Below are 16,082 nucleotides of genomic sequence, written 5' to 3'. Positions count from 1 at the left end.
TCCCGCCGCATGGCAATAGTAGAGGGGTTAAAAATGCCACTGGAAAAAAAACCTCCTTCAAATACACTATGAGTGACCCCAAAATACTTCCAGACATTACATTTGCAATGTAGAGTCGCTGTAGCATATGCTATGATAGAAACCTTAATAGGTAACTTCAATTCATGGCATTCTGTAATTACATCTTTGGGGGAAATGGTACTAAAGGAAAAGAAAAGAAAGATGAAAGCCAGTGTCTAGGGAGACAATTTGTGCTTTAAGTGCCCTACAAAGTGTTAATGACCATTTTCTGCTGTTGCTAGGTGATTGCGTTCACACTGTGCACACTTAATTTTTTCAGTCCTAATGGCTTCCATTTATGATATTCACACCTAAAAAAGTGTAACTAAAACAAATATTAGTGCAACAACACCAGGCCTTACTCCAATTTTTTAATATTCACGCGTCTGTCTGTGGCTCCCGGGTTGCTTAGGAACAAGACAACACAGGAATACTCTCCAATTAGCATATCATTACTAATGTATGCGATTTTACACAAACTAGAGAATATTTAGAGAGCATACGTCAAACGTAATCTGTTTAACGAAGTTAAAATACAAAAAGATACCACAGGACCTACAGGATTTTGAATTCAAAACAATGGGGTCAGTCGGTCGCAGGAATATGACGTCACGCATTCAGGCTCGGGTTAGAACGAAATAAAAAGGCCAAGCAATGAATAAATAAAAAGGCCCCCGCTGGCCGTGCAATGTGCCTCGTCATCACAGCTGCTCGCCCCCGGGGTGCGTGAGCCGATCCGGGGAGGGGAAGACGCCAGAGTTGGGGGAGGTCCCAGTCGGGGCTCACCGTGCGAAGCACAAGCGGCGGGGATGCTAACACGGGAGCCATGCAGCGGCGGCGGCGGCAACGGCGGCGGTGCCTGGATGCGGCGCACCTGCTCCTGCCGCCCGCCGCTCCTGCTCCTGCCGCCGCTGCTCGCCTTCCAGCTCGTCGCATCCGCGCCGCGCCTGCCCGCGGCGGCCAGAGCCGGTGAGGAGCAACCGAGGGCCGCTGTGGCTTTGTCTGTCATGAGCATCGCGCCGGAGAGGAGCTCCGGGAGGGAGAGGCCCGCAGGAGCGGCGAGGCGGACGCCGGTTCCGGCCGTAGAGGAGGCGGAGGGATCGTGTACGCGGACGAGAACGAGAACGAGAACGAGAACGAGATGAGCTGGCGCCAGGTGTGTAGTGTCGCGAGAGAAATGTGCAGGTAACCCCTAAAAATATATATATATTGTTCTGAATATATATCTATATATATATTTTTTTAATGATCAATGTATCCCAGGAGAAATGAAGGGGGAAGTTTGCAGTTTTAAAACCGCTAGGAAGATTTGACTAGTCTCACTTCTAGGGCTGAACAATTTTGAAAAAAACCTAATTGGAATTTTTTTTTGGTTATTTTTTAATTCCCCTTCAATATTGCGATTGCAATTTAGCATGCGATTCTTTTTTTCAAGGTCCTCTTATCGTATCATTATTTTAACAAACACAAGTAATAAATGTATCTCCTTACAATATCACATTTATTGCATACGTTTTGGTTTCGTTAGTCTTACACTAAAAGCAAATTAAGCATGAATGAATATGAAAGACAATCGCTCTACTTTTGTTAGTTGTTGACTTAGGAAACTCATTGACTTGCAGTCTTTTAAGCGTTCACTGCGACAAATTCACATTTTCTCCAAATCCCGACCAAAACTGCATTTTGCTACATTGCAACATTGATTTGAATTTGATTCATTGTTCAGGTCCCACTGAACAAAAAAAGTGTTTGTTTTTTCAACTGCAAACTACACCTTCAATTGAGGTGGCAAATGTTCCTCATCTTGATGAATGTTCACAATCCAGAACAGACAGAACAGGTGAGATCACATTTGGGTGTGCCAGGGCTACATCTGTTCTCGTGTCTCTTTTACCATTTGGCCTTCACAACCTCCATCAACATGTCCCCTCAAAGTCCTCAACAAACCCCCTCCCCTCCCCCCTCCCCCAACCACCGCTTCTTTTTTCAACTCTCTATTTTTTTTCTGCTCAAGGCTAAACTCTGACTCATTCCAGTGATTCATAACCCCCACCCTGCTACTTATCTCTGTTACCATGGTGACCACAGAGCTCAGTCCTGGTTGGAGGGGGGTGGGGGCAGCTGTAGGGGTTCTTGATATATGTCGGTACACCATTTGTACGATGCCTCAGGTGTGTTGGTCTATAGTCTACAAACTTTTTGTGCCACGGGACAGTTTCAGGGACTGGCAAAGAAACAAGTGAATTGATTACCGTCAATATATGTTCACTTTAATGAGCCGATCGCTGCAGGGTCAAAAACTCCAAAGGATGGTGTTTGAACCCATCGACTGACAGGCTTTTCAGAGCATTTTGTGACACCTCAAACTATAGAGCAACAAGAAGACGACCGCAAAGAGTTTTTGACGGGAAAACAAAAGTGTATTTACAGATACGCATCAAGAAACGCGCCGTGAGCAACGCTGACTCACCGCGTAGCTCGACTTGAACCGCAGTGGCTTTTCGACGTGGCCTTCTCCATTCACGCCATGAGCTGCGTCAGCCCTGTAAACTTTTTTTTGGGGCTCGTTTTTACTCGCTTGTGCGATTATCGGTACTTTTTTTTCCTCTATCACATGACCGAGATGAGCGTTTCATAGCGGCGTACGCGGATGCACTTGATTTTCAACATAAAACCTGTTTTCAGACCAGGGTTATACTAGTTTGGGGTTTGTCATTATAGTTAGTTTTATTTTGTTTTGACATTTGTTCTTTAATTTCAGTTTGTTTTCATTTGTTTTTAGAGCAGGTTTGTTATTATTATTTTGGGTATTAGATTTTTCTTTTTTTAACTATATGAAGTCATTGTTGAGTGCGAGATAAAAATAAAGGTCCCTAGGTATTATTTAATGCAGTAATTGTTGAGTGCAAGATCAAAATGAAGATCCATAGGTATTATTCAATAAAGTAAGGTAAGCCACAATTGAAGCCATTAGTTTTCATTCACTATAATAACCTTTTTCAGACTCAGGTTAAATGTCTACAGGACTGAGTGCAGAGGTGGTGATTCCTATAAATGTACTCATATTTTTCTATGACTATACTGAAGGTTATACGTTGTGCTGCTGTATGTACTCATATGTTTTTGTGTGGCCAGGTTGGCCCCAGGCCTTTGGAGCGGCAACCTTGGGCCGAAGACGCGCCGTCTTTCTCTGCAGAACTCGACCGCATCGTCCTGTATGTCAATAAGCCACAGGTAGGCGCCATCCAATGCATCCTACTGGCTTTGGCGGCTTGGGCATTTTGGTTCGAAGCGTCGTCGGCGTTTTTTTTTTCTTCATCAAGCTTCAGGGGCGTACTTCCTGTCAAAAATAGTGTTAGAGGTGTGTAAGACAATAAATCACACAAAAACAGACAGTGTACATGTCTTTCTGTGGTGTGTAATTCTAGTGTGTCTATGGTGCCTTTTTGTCACCTTCAGTTGAACCGCTCCAGGGTTCTCCCCCCGCGGGGCAAGTCGAGGCGACCCGTCCGCACGCGGACTCGCCAATTTGGATGCTGTGTGCAGAGGAGTGGCTGCTTCCATCTGCAGACGCGCTGTGTGTTGCGTATTCCTTCAGGTGTGTGTGAGTGTGAGAGAGAGAGAGAGAGAGAGAGGGACAGTGTGAGTATATTAAAGAAAAATGTATTCGAGTGACTTATTTGTATGAGAGTCTGTGTGAGAGTTTGGGACTGTGTGTGTGCATTAAACTGAGACCATGGGTGTGTGAGCGTGCGGATGAGAGTGTAGTTTTAAGTGAGTGTGTCTGTGTGTGAAAGTGCGTGAGAGAATGAATGTGTGTGTGTGCATTTGCGTTTGTATGCTTTTATGTGAGCGTGTGCTTGTGATTCAGAGTGAATGTGTGTGTATTTGACAGTGAGAGGTTTCGTGTGAGAGCAATTGCATGTGAGTGCGAGTGCATATATGTGAATGAGTGCGAGTGTTTGTTTTTCAAAGAGAGAGAAAGTGTGTGAAAGGATATATATTTATGTGAGAGTGTTTGTGTGAGTGTACTAGTGTGCTGTCCTCCCCTTGCACCCAGCATGGACGGCGGGGACGCATCTTTCGTCAAGACGACGTCGTCTTTAGGCTGCGACGTGCACCGCTTTGATCCCAGCGGCCCCTGTGCGTATACGTTGGTCGCCGCGGCAACACTCTGGCCGGTCGCCACGGCGACGCAGGCGTCGCAGCCCCAGCACAGGATGCGGCTGGAGTGGCGGACGCCGCCGAGGAAGATGCGCGGCAGGCACCACGCCGGCGTGTCGCGAACGTTGGCCGACATCATGGCCGAGCTGGGACACGCCACAGTAAGACGCGCGCACACACACACACACACACGCACACACACCCCCACACACACACACATGTATTTTAGAAAAAGCGGTTGCTATGCAAATATACCTTGGAGCCCTTCATAAACACAAAGATGTCATACTCATACTTATGTTCCTATAGCAACAGAGCTCTGCGCCATCCATGGCTGCCATGGCAACAGTTTCTTCGGGCTCAATTACAGCCTGCAGTCACAAGGGGGCCCTACATAGCCACTCTACAATCAGCCTGGGGGGCCATTTCTCATCATTTTTATCTTTTTTTATCAATAAAATAAATAGTAAGTGTCTGAGTACCATTCTATCAATTTTTTTTTTTAATTATATTACAAGTTATGACACACAATCAAAATTAAATTATGACTTTTTGAGCTATTACTTGTGATGATATAGTCATAACAAAAATATAAAACTGGAATGAATTAAAGAGAAATATTTTCAAATTTTCACTTTAGGAATTATAATGATTTAAAAGGTACTTTTGATTAAATTTAATAAAACATTTTTTGTTTTTGTTTGACTCATCCATATGTTAGTCATTACCATCACTTAAATTAAAATTAAATCCAACTTGCAAATCCAAATGCAACTGAATTCCTAATTAAAATTCCACACAATTTACATTTTGTCGAAATTCTATTGAAATAAAATATACTTTTCTAAAACTCCAAATGTAAAAAATACAATTACGGTAAGTCAATTACCATGTAGTTTTCATGTTGGCAATATTTTATGATCCCTCCAAATGCAATTTCAAATCAAATTTGATTTCAATCAAATGTTTTCATACATTTTTGGCGAGCAATCTTGCACAGAAAAAAACATTACATAAAATTAAAATTGTGTCTGTGGCTTTCCTCTAATAATTTGCTGACTTTATTTTGAAGGACTGATAGCACATACGAGACATTTAAACATTTACTTTCGGTCTCATTTCCCTTTGCAGCTCCACTTCCTGTACACTGACCTCCTGAGCGCCGCATGGCGCATCTTCCAGAACTGGATGGAGCTGGGAACGCTGCATCGCGTGCACCACGTGGTGGCCCGGGTGCACCTGCAGTGGGCCGCATTTGAGGTGGGGGGAGCCGACGAGCAGGTGCTGCGCTATTGGTTCAGCGTGCTGCGGGGGCCGCGGGCCGCCGGGCTGCCGGGCTCCGGCTGGTGCACAGCAGCTGCAGCGAGGGACGCCGCGTGCTCAAGCGCCACGTCGGCAACGCGCGCAGCTCCTACACGCTCAGCTTTGTCAACACCAGACGATGGCGACCGTAAGCTCATGGTACGCTTCTCATTAGGCACAAAAGAAAATCAGAACAAAAGTTAAATCCAAATTTCAAAAATAATTTGCAATGATTTTTTTTTTCACCCTTGATGGGATTAGTTTATTTTTTTAACTGTGATATTAATAGATGTATTTTTCAAATTCAATAATATTGAGTGAAATGTTAGGGATATTTAATATCAAATTAATTCAATAAGACTATTTTTGGAAAAGGTTTTTTCTTTTATAATTATTGTTATTTTCTGTGTATTTTGGTCATCGATTGTAGTTAATTTTTAGCTCTCAAAGGCCATAAAATAACTATAGATTATATAAATATAAATAACAAATACATCAACTGAAATAGAGACGTGTCTAAAGTCAAATTAATCAAAATTTGAAGGAACCAAATAACTCTTAACATGGGCATTGTTTCCAACGTGTGTTACATGCTCTAGGGCAGGGAGGGGTCTCCAAGTCTGATGCTCGTGAGCTCCCATCCAGCCTCTTTTATATGCTACCCCGTCTCAATACACCTTATTGAAATGATCAGGATCGTGATCCGGCTTGTGCAAAGCTTGCTGACGAGCTGATTGTTTGAATCATGTGCACTGAAACGGGCCCGGGTTTCAAATAAAACAGGCAGGGTAGGGGCTCACGAGGACCAGACTTGAAGACTTGCGTCAATCAGAAATTGAGATTTTTTTTTTAAATTTTGTGCAGGTATACCTAATGAAGTGTCCGGTGTGTGTATTCCACCATCTAGTGGACAAGGTTGATGGCCTACTTTATTGGATTTTGGATTTGTAGTGCAAAGACCAAACAGGCCAGCAAGGATATAAATAGTGAAAAAAAATGTTAAACAAGCCCATAGTCTTGCTGAATATGATATAAACATTTGACGTCCCCACTAGCACCAGTAATACTTTAGATTTTTTCTAATGTCAATTCCAAGACATTGTCGTGTCTCCCCACCCCCTATTTAAACAGCCAAGGTTTTTAGCCATGCGTGTTAAATTTAATCGCTGTGGAGACACACACAGAAAGGCAGCTGGGAACATTCTGTTTTGTGTGTCTTGTTAAATTCTGTGTCAAGCTGACATGGGGCGTGCTCATTGCTGTCTTTATATGGTCTTTTTTTTTCCTGCTTGTTGCACATGGGAAGAGTCCAACGAATGAAAGTGTGTCACACTGTCAAAGTTATGGCTGACGTTTTGCACCATGTTTTGATGGAGCCACTGAATTTCCTTTTCTCGTTGTTGTTGTTTTTTTATAAATACATTTCACTCTGGCCTGGAACGTTCATTTTGTGCAATAAAAAAAATAATTGTTCAGAGAGAGAATTTTTATTTTTGTTGTTGTTACATTTACAATGATGCTTTATTGGGAAATGTGAATATGTCTGTCTACAGACATTCAAAAGTCAAAGGACAGGTCACCAGTCAATGTCAGTGCATAGAAAGGTCAAAGGTGGGATTCGAACCCTTACAGCTGCGCTGCGTATTAATTTAATTGAACTGTTTATGACTTGTAAACCACTTGTGGCTTTGATTAATTGAGGTGAAACTTCACTTTCAATCCTGCCATTCCTCGGACGCGCTCCAACTCGCCGGAGCGCGCATCGGAATGCGCGCCGCCGCCCTCCTTCATTTACGCAAATGACGCACAGACGTCAGCCACAAAGTCTCGCTGGAGTTACGCCCGCGTAAGCCAGAGGCGTAAACCACCTTTTCCGCTCATGTGACAGCAACCTCAGCCAATCGACTCTTAGGACGTCGGCCGCTCAGCCAATCAGAAGCCCTCAAACTCGGGTCCTTGCCCTCGCCCGCCCGCCCGCCCGCCCGTCTACTTGCCCCGTCCGCGTTTGCTTGACTTACAACAACATTTTCGAGTGGAAAACTTCTCAAGTTGGACATACGAGACAGCAAAAGAGCGACAGTCGCTGTGACGGTAAGCTAAAAATAAAGCAACTCCACGGCGTTTTGTCGTGGAACTAAATGACAGTTTGGCCGGTTTCGATCGAAAACAAGAGTTGGTGTCCAAGTCACTTCCTGCTCTTGACAAGAAGGCCAAGAAGCCAAGTTCCATTCTGGCTAGTTTGGGTTAGCTTCGTCTCGATTGGCTCTATTCGTGCAGTTTGTTTTAAAATAACGCCTTTAAACTACGTTTGGGGGCTGTTTGGGACCCTGAACGTGCTGTATAAAAGTCAGAACTTGTCCAATGTGTCATTGCCACGGCGAGGTAGCTTGTGGGGCGCGGCGAAAGACTTCACGGCCCCTGGGAAACCAGCACGTTCGTTCCCAGTTACACCACGTTAAACAAATATGGCGATACCATCCCACACACTTTTGAAAAATATTTCAAACATATGACAGCCACACGGAAATAAAAAGTTGAACTTGTCAAATGTTGACTTCGCCGTTCACTCTGGGGCCCCTTGCACGAAAAGCTTATAATTAGGCAGTCTAAATGGGGAAAAGGAAGCTGTACTTATAAGTCACTGCACTGACATTCTGTCATTTGGCATTATTTTGTAGACATATATGTCAGTGTGGTGTTGTTGTTTGGTGCATGAATATACTTGGGGCAGCGCAATATGGTCTTGAACTAAAATCTTGCCTTTAGAAAAAGCAACTGACAATCCCTGTAGTAGAAAAAATGTATTTGACCAACTCGCTAAGTGGGCAATTCTGACCGTGCTCTCTGTCAACAACTATATTGTTAGTGTAAGCAGTACACCTCAGTCGGGATGCACTTTGAATTGGCAAAATTGAAAGTCATCGATTCATTGCAAAGCCCAAGGGTCTAGACTATCTTGCATTGAAAGTGCACATTTTTTGTCCTGCATCATTTGGCACACTCCAAGTTGTTCACCACCGAAACTGGTTAAGAGAAGAAAAATGTGAGTTTTGCTTCTGCTTTCGTCCGTCTGGCTCAAAGTTTATTTATATATGTGACTACAGCTCACATGCGACTAAGAGGCCAGATCCGCCCACAATAGGTGAAATTTAGCCTTTTAGAGTCCATATGGAAAAATAGTTTCATAGTGTTACCTCTCACACGATGGCTTTATTGACTATTCTCCCTGTTGTTGTCAGGGTTTGGCCCCCCCCGCCTGACCGGCCACAACCTCTCCACCGCCATGCCTCTGGTTACCAGGAACATCGAGCCGCGGTTCGTGTGCCGCCAGCCCGTCCCGACGAGCATCCGCAGCGAGCTGGAATGCGTCTCCAACAACAGCCTGGCCGCCGTCATCCGCCAGCTCGGCTGCCTTAGTGAGTGCGCCTGCCGTGTGCGACGGCGGCGGAAGTATAAAGGAAGTATAGAATTCATATCCATATGAACGTGTTCGTGCACGCGTGCAGGCAAGCAAGCCGAGGACGTGTTCAGGGGGCTGTTCGAGGAGGCCAAAGTCTTCTCCGTGCGGTTGGAGGCGCTCGGGGATCGAGTGGACAGCCTGCAGTTGAAAGTCACCCAGCTGGACCCTAAAGAAGAAGAAGGTAGTAGGATGTAAAAAACATCACTTCAAAAAACAATACAAAACTGTTTAAATACTGAGGAGTTGATACTTTTAAACCAAACTAATAGATACTTTTTAGACCACATACTGCTAATTGATACATGACATTACAATCTCCGCCTTGAAGAAAACATGTTTTTTTTTTTTTTTTTTTTTTTTTTTTAATCAAATGGCTTTCAAAATGCAAACTTTTTGTGAACATGGTATTTTTTTTTACTCCAATATGCTTTAGGGTAAAAAACGTCATCCTCTGTCCTTACATTGTAACATCCCAAATCATTATTTAACATTGTTGCCACACGTGTCTAAGGAGTACATCCAGTAAATAAGAGACAGAGCGTAGAGTCTGATTCCATGTTTAATCTCTGCTTCTTGACGATAGCACAAGTTGTATGAAAAGTAAGGCCCAACTGGTTAATCAGTGGGCCAATTTATTTAATACATTACAACATAAGACCAGGCTCCCAAAAAGTTAGTTTTGTCACTAAGCAGTTTTGAATTAATCGGTTATTGATATTTTATTATGCTGCATATCTGAATTGACCTCTGGCTCCAAAAAATCCAATTTGGGCTCTGATGAAGTTAAAACAGTTGCAGACAACTGAAGTGATACTTTACCACACCATTACCCCCTTTTTTTTTTTTTTTCTCTCTCTCCCCTGAGCACAATTTGCGGTTGGCTGACAAAGTGTTGTCGTCCATGTTAACCTTAACGTATCGGTGTGAGGGTATTGTAGCGTTTTTACAATAACGCTGCCACCTGGAAGGAGCCTGGCACCGATTTACAAACATTATGAAAGCGATCCATAAAGAGGTGAGGACCCGAAAGGACCAAATGGCAACCATGAGGCTTTTTGTGTGTGGTCGCAGTGTCTTTGCAGGCCATCACCACTCGCAAGGCATTTCGCAGCAGCCTGACGCAGGACCAGCAGATGTTCACACGGCCCTCGCTGCCCATGCCCGTGCAGGACACCTACGTCACGTGTGACCCGCCACCGCCGCTCGACTACCTCAGCCCATATCGGTACGTCGCACTCCACTCGCCGCCACTGTGCGTTATTCGCCGAAAACACTCTGCAATAAAGGCTTATTATGAAGGTGGACCGCACGCACCACGAAAAGCTTTCACGTAACCGGACATTCGACTTTGCTGGAAGCAGTGGTTCCCTTTCCGCTTTTATGGTGAATTTCAGATGAAAAACACACGTGGCACAAAAGCGCGTCTGCACTTCCCTGAAAAGTCATTCATTAAAAATACAAATTGTACGACGTACCTTGTACTGTCCGTGGAAAAATCAACTTGACTTTATTTATTTATTTGTTTTTCCCCTCTCAAGCTATGACCTTACAAGAACAAAGTCACTTTTTTTTTAATAGAGAATTTATTTTTTTTTTAAATTAAGAAAAATACCAAATAGCCATTATCTTCTTTTTTCTCATTAACTTTCTTGGTGAAATGTAAGTAATTCGAGAATAGTCATATCTCTGTCTTTAGAAGAAGATTTTTTAAACAATAGCTGCATCTTTGCAGGTGTAAGTTAAAAGGACATACAAATTCTAAGAACTAAATGTTGTTTTTCCGAGAAAAAAAGTCCAACATTATGAGCTTAAAATAAAAAAATGAACGGGGGAAAGTCATTGAAATCAGCAAATTTCAAAATCTGCGTTGTGCATTTTTCCGAAAATACTTTTTTTTTTTTTTTTCTCTCACCACATTTTTTTTACTCTCATATGGAGAAAAGACAGCTTTATTTTTGTTTTGAAAGAAAAGATTGTCACTCTACTATGATGTTCTCTACTCTTAATGATTTTTTTTTTTTTTCTTCTTCTTTCTATTTCCCATTGGTGCACAGTGACGATGGAAGGGAGGCCCTCAAATTTTACACGGATCCCTCCTACTTCTTTGACCTGTGGAAGGAGAAGATGCTGCAGGACACCAAGGACATCATGAAGGAGAAGCGAAAGCACAGAGTGAGTGGCACAGCGAGTAACGCAATTTCCTCAAACGGAACTAGCAGTCGCCTCAGTGGATACCACGCTCCACCAAATAGCTGTAATTACCTCCGTTTAAGGGGGCGGACCTTAAACAGTTGACAGCTGAGCCCATTCGAGCAACGTTGCTTATCAAAACAACAGCACCCAAAAATGTAAAGCAGTGGTCGTTAAACCTTTAAGTACCACTTAGCTCTCCAATGACCGATTTCATAAGCAAAAAATACCGGACAGCAAAAGGAAACAATACCCACGAGTAAATTGTGTCAAATAATGCATTCATTTATCATTTCAAATACAGGGGAAGAGGACCTTGAAAAAAAAATTATATTGAGGACAGAAATTGTAATGTCAAGTGCATTAACCTTTTTTTTATTGATCCAGTACATTTAACACAGCTCAGTTGTATTTAACTTGAAAGTCGAATACATTTGCATTGACTCTTTAGAACTGTTTGTGGACTCAAAAAAAAAAAAAAAAAAAGACTGACTACTGGTTAAAGCCCAATCCCTGACCTGTGTCGAGCAGAAGGAGAAGAAAGACCACCTGAACCAGCGGACCCTCAACCCGCGTAAGATCAAAACCAGGAAGGAGGAGTGGGAACGACGCAAGATGGGAGAAGAGTTTGTGGTTCCCAAGAACGAGATGATGTAAGTGGAGATGACACACTCATTAGTAGATTTGTCCTATCAGACCATCTGGAAACAAACAAACGTGGCCATTTTGTTTGGTTTCCCCTTCCTGGGCATGTGAGCGCCACAACCGCAAGGCGCCAGCGCTTGTACATTTTACGCGGTCATGTCTTGTTTGTTTTGAACAAGTAGACAAAATGAATGACAAGTGGCAGCGTTTCATTTTCCATAATGAAGGCCTTAATTATCCTCCAATAAATGACACTTGGCTCCCACGTTAGATGTGGCATTCAATATGTCATAAACAAATTGGTGTTCTTTGAGAAACGTGGGAAGGACCGTATTTGTTGGAGATAAAGTTAAAAGTACATATTTACACAATTTCAATTATTGCGACATCATTTTGAGCCCATGTTGAGAATCTTATGAGAATGATAATAATTTTTCAAGATAAAACAATCAAGTTTAAAAAAAAAAAAAAAAAAAAAAAATCGGCTAAATGTGTTGGCTGTTTCTGTTCTCAAGCATAAGCCATAATGTCATAAGAGTAATGTTAGTTATTTTTGGGAGAAAAAATAAGTTTATTTCCAAGAAAATCTCCAAATGTCTTCTGATATTGAGCCCTAATGGAGACACTGGAAATACTGTTTTTCAAAATACAGTTCTATCTTTTGAAGGAGGAAAAGTTGTTGTTTCTGTAATTCATATGAAAAGGCCGAATATGGAAAGGGTCCAATTTTTTTTTCCTGAGAAAAGTCCCCTAAACATTTTGTAGTTTTTGAGGTTATTGTAGACAAAAGTAATCTTATTCTCTCTTGTGTTTTTTTTTGTGTGTTGTGATACTACAAAATTAAGTCAGATTATTTAAAATTAAAGTGGAAAATTGATCTAAATTGATCATGCTAATAAACCCATTTCAAAATCAATGTTATACATGTTTCTCAAGTACGCAAGTTTACTCTCACAGTACAATCCCCCGCCCCCGCCCCATCCCGCTTTCATCGATACTTGATTTTTCCCATTACAATGTTGGAGGGAAAAAAAAAAAAAAAGCCATGTGATTCTACTCTGACAAATGCAATAAAAATGCAAGCTCACTTGTGTGAAGGTCATGAAGCACAAGCCAATGAAATGTCACGTGTTGCATTCAAGGAGCTCCTTGGAGGGTCTGAACGGCAGCCTGGGATCCGGCGACGAAGGCTTAGATTTGAGCACGGGCTCCTACGCGTACGAAGCGCTGCCGCCGCCCGGCCCCGATGACTTTCTGCCCCCGCCACCCCCCGACATGTCGTAAGTTGCGCTTCAGGTCGGCAAACACCACTGGGGATGTGGCTGCGGTCACATTCAAGCTCCCTAGCATGTGACTAAGTAGCCGTAGCCGACTGTCACTAAATAACTAGAACTGACGTGAAGTTTGAAAGTGATTGATCCATTCTGAACACAGCCACATTCCAAATTATGGGAGAGTGAGGTTTTTTGGGGGGAAATCACTTCACGTGGTCAGAAAAAGCACAGCACTTGAACAGGGGTGTGTAGACTTTTGCTATGAGGCGTATATACAATACATTGTCACGTGCAGGTACCCCGACGGCGGCAACCACAAGCGCGTCAGCATCCTGAGCCCCAACCACCCACCGCCGGCTCCCCCCGTGGCCTCGCCTCCGTCCAACTCTCGCCCCCACCCCTCCCCTCCCCCTGCCCCTCCTCCCCCACCCCCGCTGTCCGATTTTGGGGCGCCGCCGCCTCCCGTCGGCTTCGACGGCCCTCCTCCTCCTCCCCCGCTCTCGCCCTTGGGCGCGTTCACCTCGCCCTCAGCCCCGCCCCCTCCACCTGCCATGTCCGGCATGGGCCCTCCTCCCCCGCCGCCCGTGCCCGCCGGCGGGGGTCCTCCCCCTCCGCCGCCGCCCCCTCCCCCCGGCCCGCCGCCGCCGTCCTTCGGCGCACCGCCTCCTCCTCCCGCTGCCGTGCCGGTGGCGTCCAGCGCGCCGGCCAAACAGCAGCCCGCCCCCGAGGGCGACGCCCGCAGCGACCTGCTGCAGGCCATCAGACAAGGTAAGCTGTGAACGCATCCTCGTTGCTGATTGGCTCAAAAGGCTTTGAAAAAAAAATGAAAACAGGATAACAACGTTTTTTTTTTTTTCATGATAAAAGGTCATTTTGGGAGGGGGGGGATCATGGTGTATTTTTAGATGAACTTTTTTTGGTAAAGGAATGATCGTAATATTACAAGAATTTTCAGAACGGAGAGTCTGATACAAAAGAGTTGACTTTTTTTCTTTGAAATAATATTTTCCTAGATAAAAGTTTTTGTTTTTTTTCAAAAGTTTTATTTTTGGGGCATGAAATGGGTGTAGTATGAAAATATATGTATTTGTCTGGAGTAAAAGTCTTTTATTTTTACGCTGGAATAAAAGACAAATTTATTTTTATTTGATTTTCAAATTTTTGGATCAAGTTTTATTTTGGAGGCAATGAATAACAAACTTGGCAATATTTTTGTAAACAAATGCGCCCAATATTATGTATGGGTAGTATTTTCAGTCCAACAAAAAAAAACCCCAACAAGATTTAAAGTTCGATTTGTCTATCATGTAAAAGTTCCAAGTACTATTCCAAAAGTGAAGTTGAAATTTGGCAAAGGCTGTTGTTTTTCCCTAAGTGTGTAGCTTTGCCGTGCTTGTCCAGGCTTCAACCTGCGCAAGGTGGAGGCCCAGCGGGAGCAGGAGAAGCAAAATCACTTTGGCAACGACGTGGCCGCCATCTTGTCGCGCCGCATTGCCGTGGAGTGCAGCGACAGCGAGGACGACTCGTCCGAGTTTGACGACGACGAGTGGTCCGAGTGACGGCGCCTTCCTCCTCCTCCGCCGTCCGTCTTTGCTGGCGGTGCCTTCAGGTTAGCGCAGAAGAAAAAAAGTCCACCTAGTCACAATCACATTCCTGCACTTGTTTCTATTTATCTCAACCATCTGGATTTTCTTTCCTGCCTTAATGGCGGCGCGTCCTCTCTAATCAACACGTCGTCTTTATTCTTTTGTTTGTTTGTTTTTTTGTGGCGGCACAGGAACAATGTAGAAACTTTTTCAAAATATTATATAGCCCTTTGAAGTGTGACCCAAAGAGGAAGTCACAAGCGGAACACAAATACATGACATGGAAGTGTCAAAATGGTGGGGACCACCTGCTTATCAAGTGCCTTTTTTCTTTTTCTTTCTAAGTGTATTCACATGCGGCTCGCTTTTCCAAAGTGATGTTCATTTTTTTCATTTTGTTCATGCTCCCAAAGACAAATATATTTTATCTGGGTAAAAAAAAAAAAAAGAGAATAAATTTTGCAGATTTATTCCCCTGTCTCTTGTTGTTGTCATGTCCAACATGCCTGGCTTGCCATTTCAAAAATAAGTCATCTGTATGCATACATAAAGTTGTATTTAAAAAAAAAAAAAAAAAAAATGCAATGCTAACGAATAGCTTTTTTGGGGTGGTGAAATATTAAATAAAATTACCTAATCATTTCAATCCAATCAGTCATATTTGTAAGTGTTCTTATCAGTAAGTTTTTGGAAACATTTTGGAATGAGAGTCAGATTTGTCAATATGCAAAGTAAAAAAAATGTGTTTCTTTTGATAGCTGGACTTTGACATAAAACATTTTTCAAAGCTAAGAGTTTTTGAAAGGTATTTTTAGAGAAGTAGAAAATTGAGAAGTAGAAACATTTTTTAGATGACAGCGTTTTTTGAAGCACTTTTTTTTTTTTTCTTTTGAGAATCAAATTTTTCGAGAAAAGGTTTTAGTCTTCCAGGTGAAAAGTAATTGTTTCAAGAGTTGTATGTCTTTGGCACCTTATTTTTTTTTCTACATGACTTTTTAGTGTTTTAAAACGTCTTTTACAAGATGTTGTATTTGTCAAAAGTCATATTTTGAGAATAGTTGAATTTACTATTACCTAGTACCTTGAGTTTTGGGAGATTTTTATGATATTTAGAGATTGTATTCTATTTTCTGTTCGTCTAGCAAGAATGACTGCTCATCATAAAACCCACATTGTCTTTTAAAAAAAAAAAAAAAAAAACCTCTTTTGTTAATCCACTCTGAAGTTACATAAAATGAAATCTTGCCCACCCCCCTCCCAAAAAAAAAAACCCCAAAAACAAAGACTGACTTGCGCAATCACATGAACGCAGTAACATTAACGCAAACTCAAATAAGGTCCCGACAGCTCAATCGCTTGCGAGCGTTGCTAAAAGCATCGGCGATCCCCGAGGGAAGAATG

At 42.9% G+C, this 16,082-nt stretch overlaps 2 protein-coding genes across 2 annotated transcripts; both read left to right on the top strand.

The window, feature by feature from the left end:
* The first annotated feature begins 869 nt into the window (after positions 1-869).
* LOC147131849 (putative methyltransferase-like protein 24) lies at positions 870-6,958 on the top strand. The gene is given in 10 exon segments (XM_086013845.1): positions 870-1,181; positions 1,184-1,216; positions 3,196-3,294; positions 3,520-3,546; positions 3,549-3,658; positions 4,121-4,214; positions 4,217-4,270; positions 4,272-4,385; positions 5,356-5,541; positions 5,544-6,958. Coding segments are annotated over 10 exon segments (1,164 nt in total). The 3' UTR covers positions 5,679-6,958.
* A 519-nt stretch (positions 6,959-7,477) lies between these two features.
* On the top strand, positions 7,478-15,151 carry wasf2 (WASP family member 2). Its single transcript, XM_086013844.1, has 9 exons — positions 7,478-7,617; positions 8,766-8,942; positions 9,033-9,167; positions 10,058-10,211; positions 11,041-11,158; positions 11,708-11,829; positions 12,964-13,101; positions 13,391-13,863; positions 14,497-15,151. The coding sequence occupies exons 2-9, from the start codon at positions 8,810-8,812 to the stop codon at positions 14,652-14,654; spliced, it is 1,431 nt and encodes a 476-aa protein (XP_085869970.1). The 5' UTR covers positions 7,478-7,617; positions 8,766-8,809; the 3' UTR covers positions 14,655-15,151.
* The last annotated feature ends 931 nt before the right edge of the window (positions 15,152-16,082 follow it).

This window comes from Filicampus tigris, chromosome 18 (assembly GCF_054856515.1).
Source record: "Filicampus tigris isolate MCC_2025a chromosome 18, RoL_Ftig_1.0, whole genome shotgun sequence".
NCBI lineage: Eukaryota > Metazoa > Chordata > Actinopteri > Syngnathiformes > Syngnathidae > Filicampus > Filicampus tigris.
Note: the sequence above shows the minus strand (reverse complement) of the source record. Positions and strands in the feature narration are given on the sequence as shown.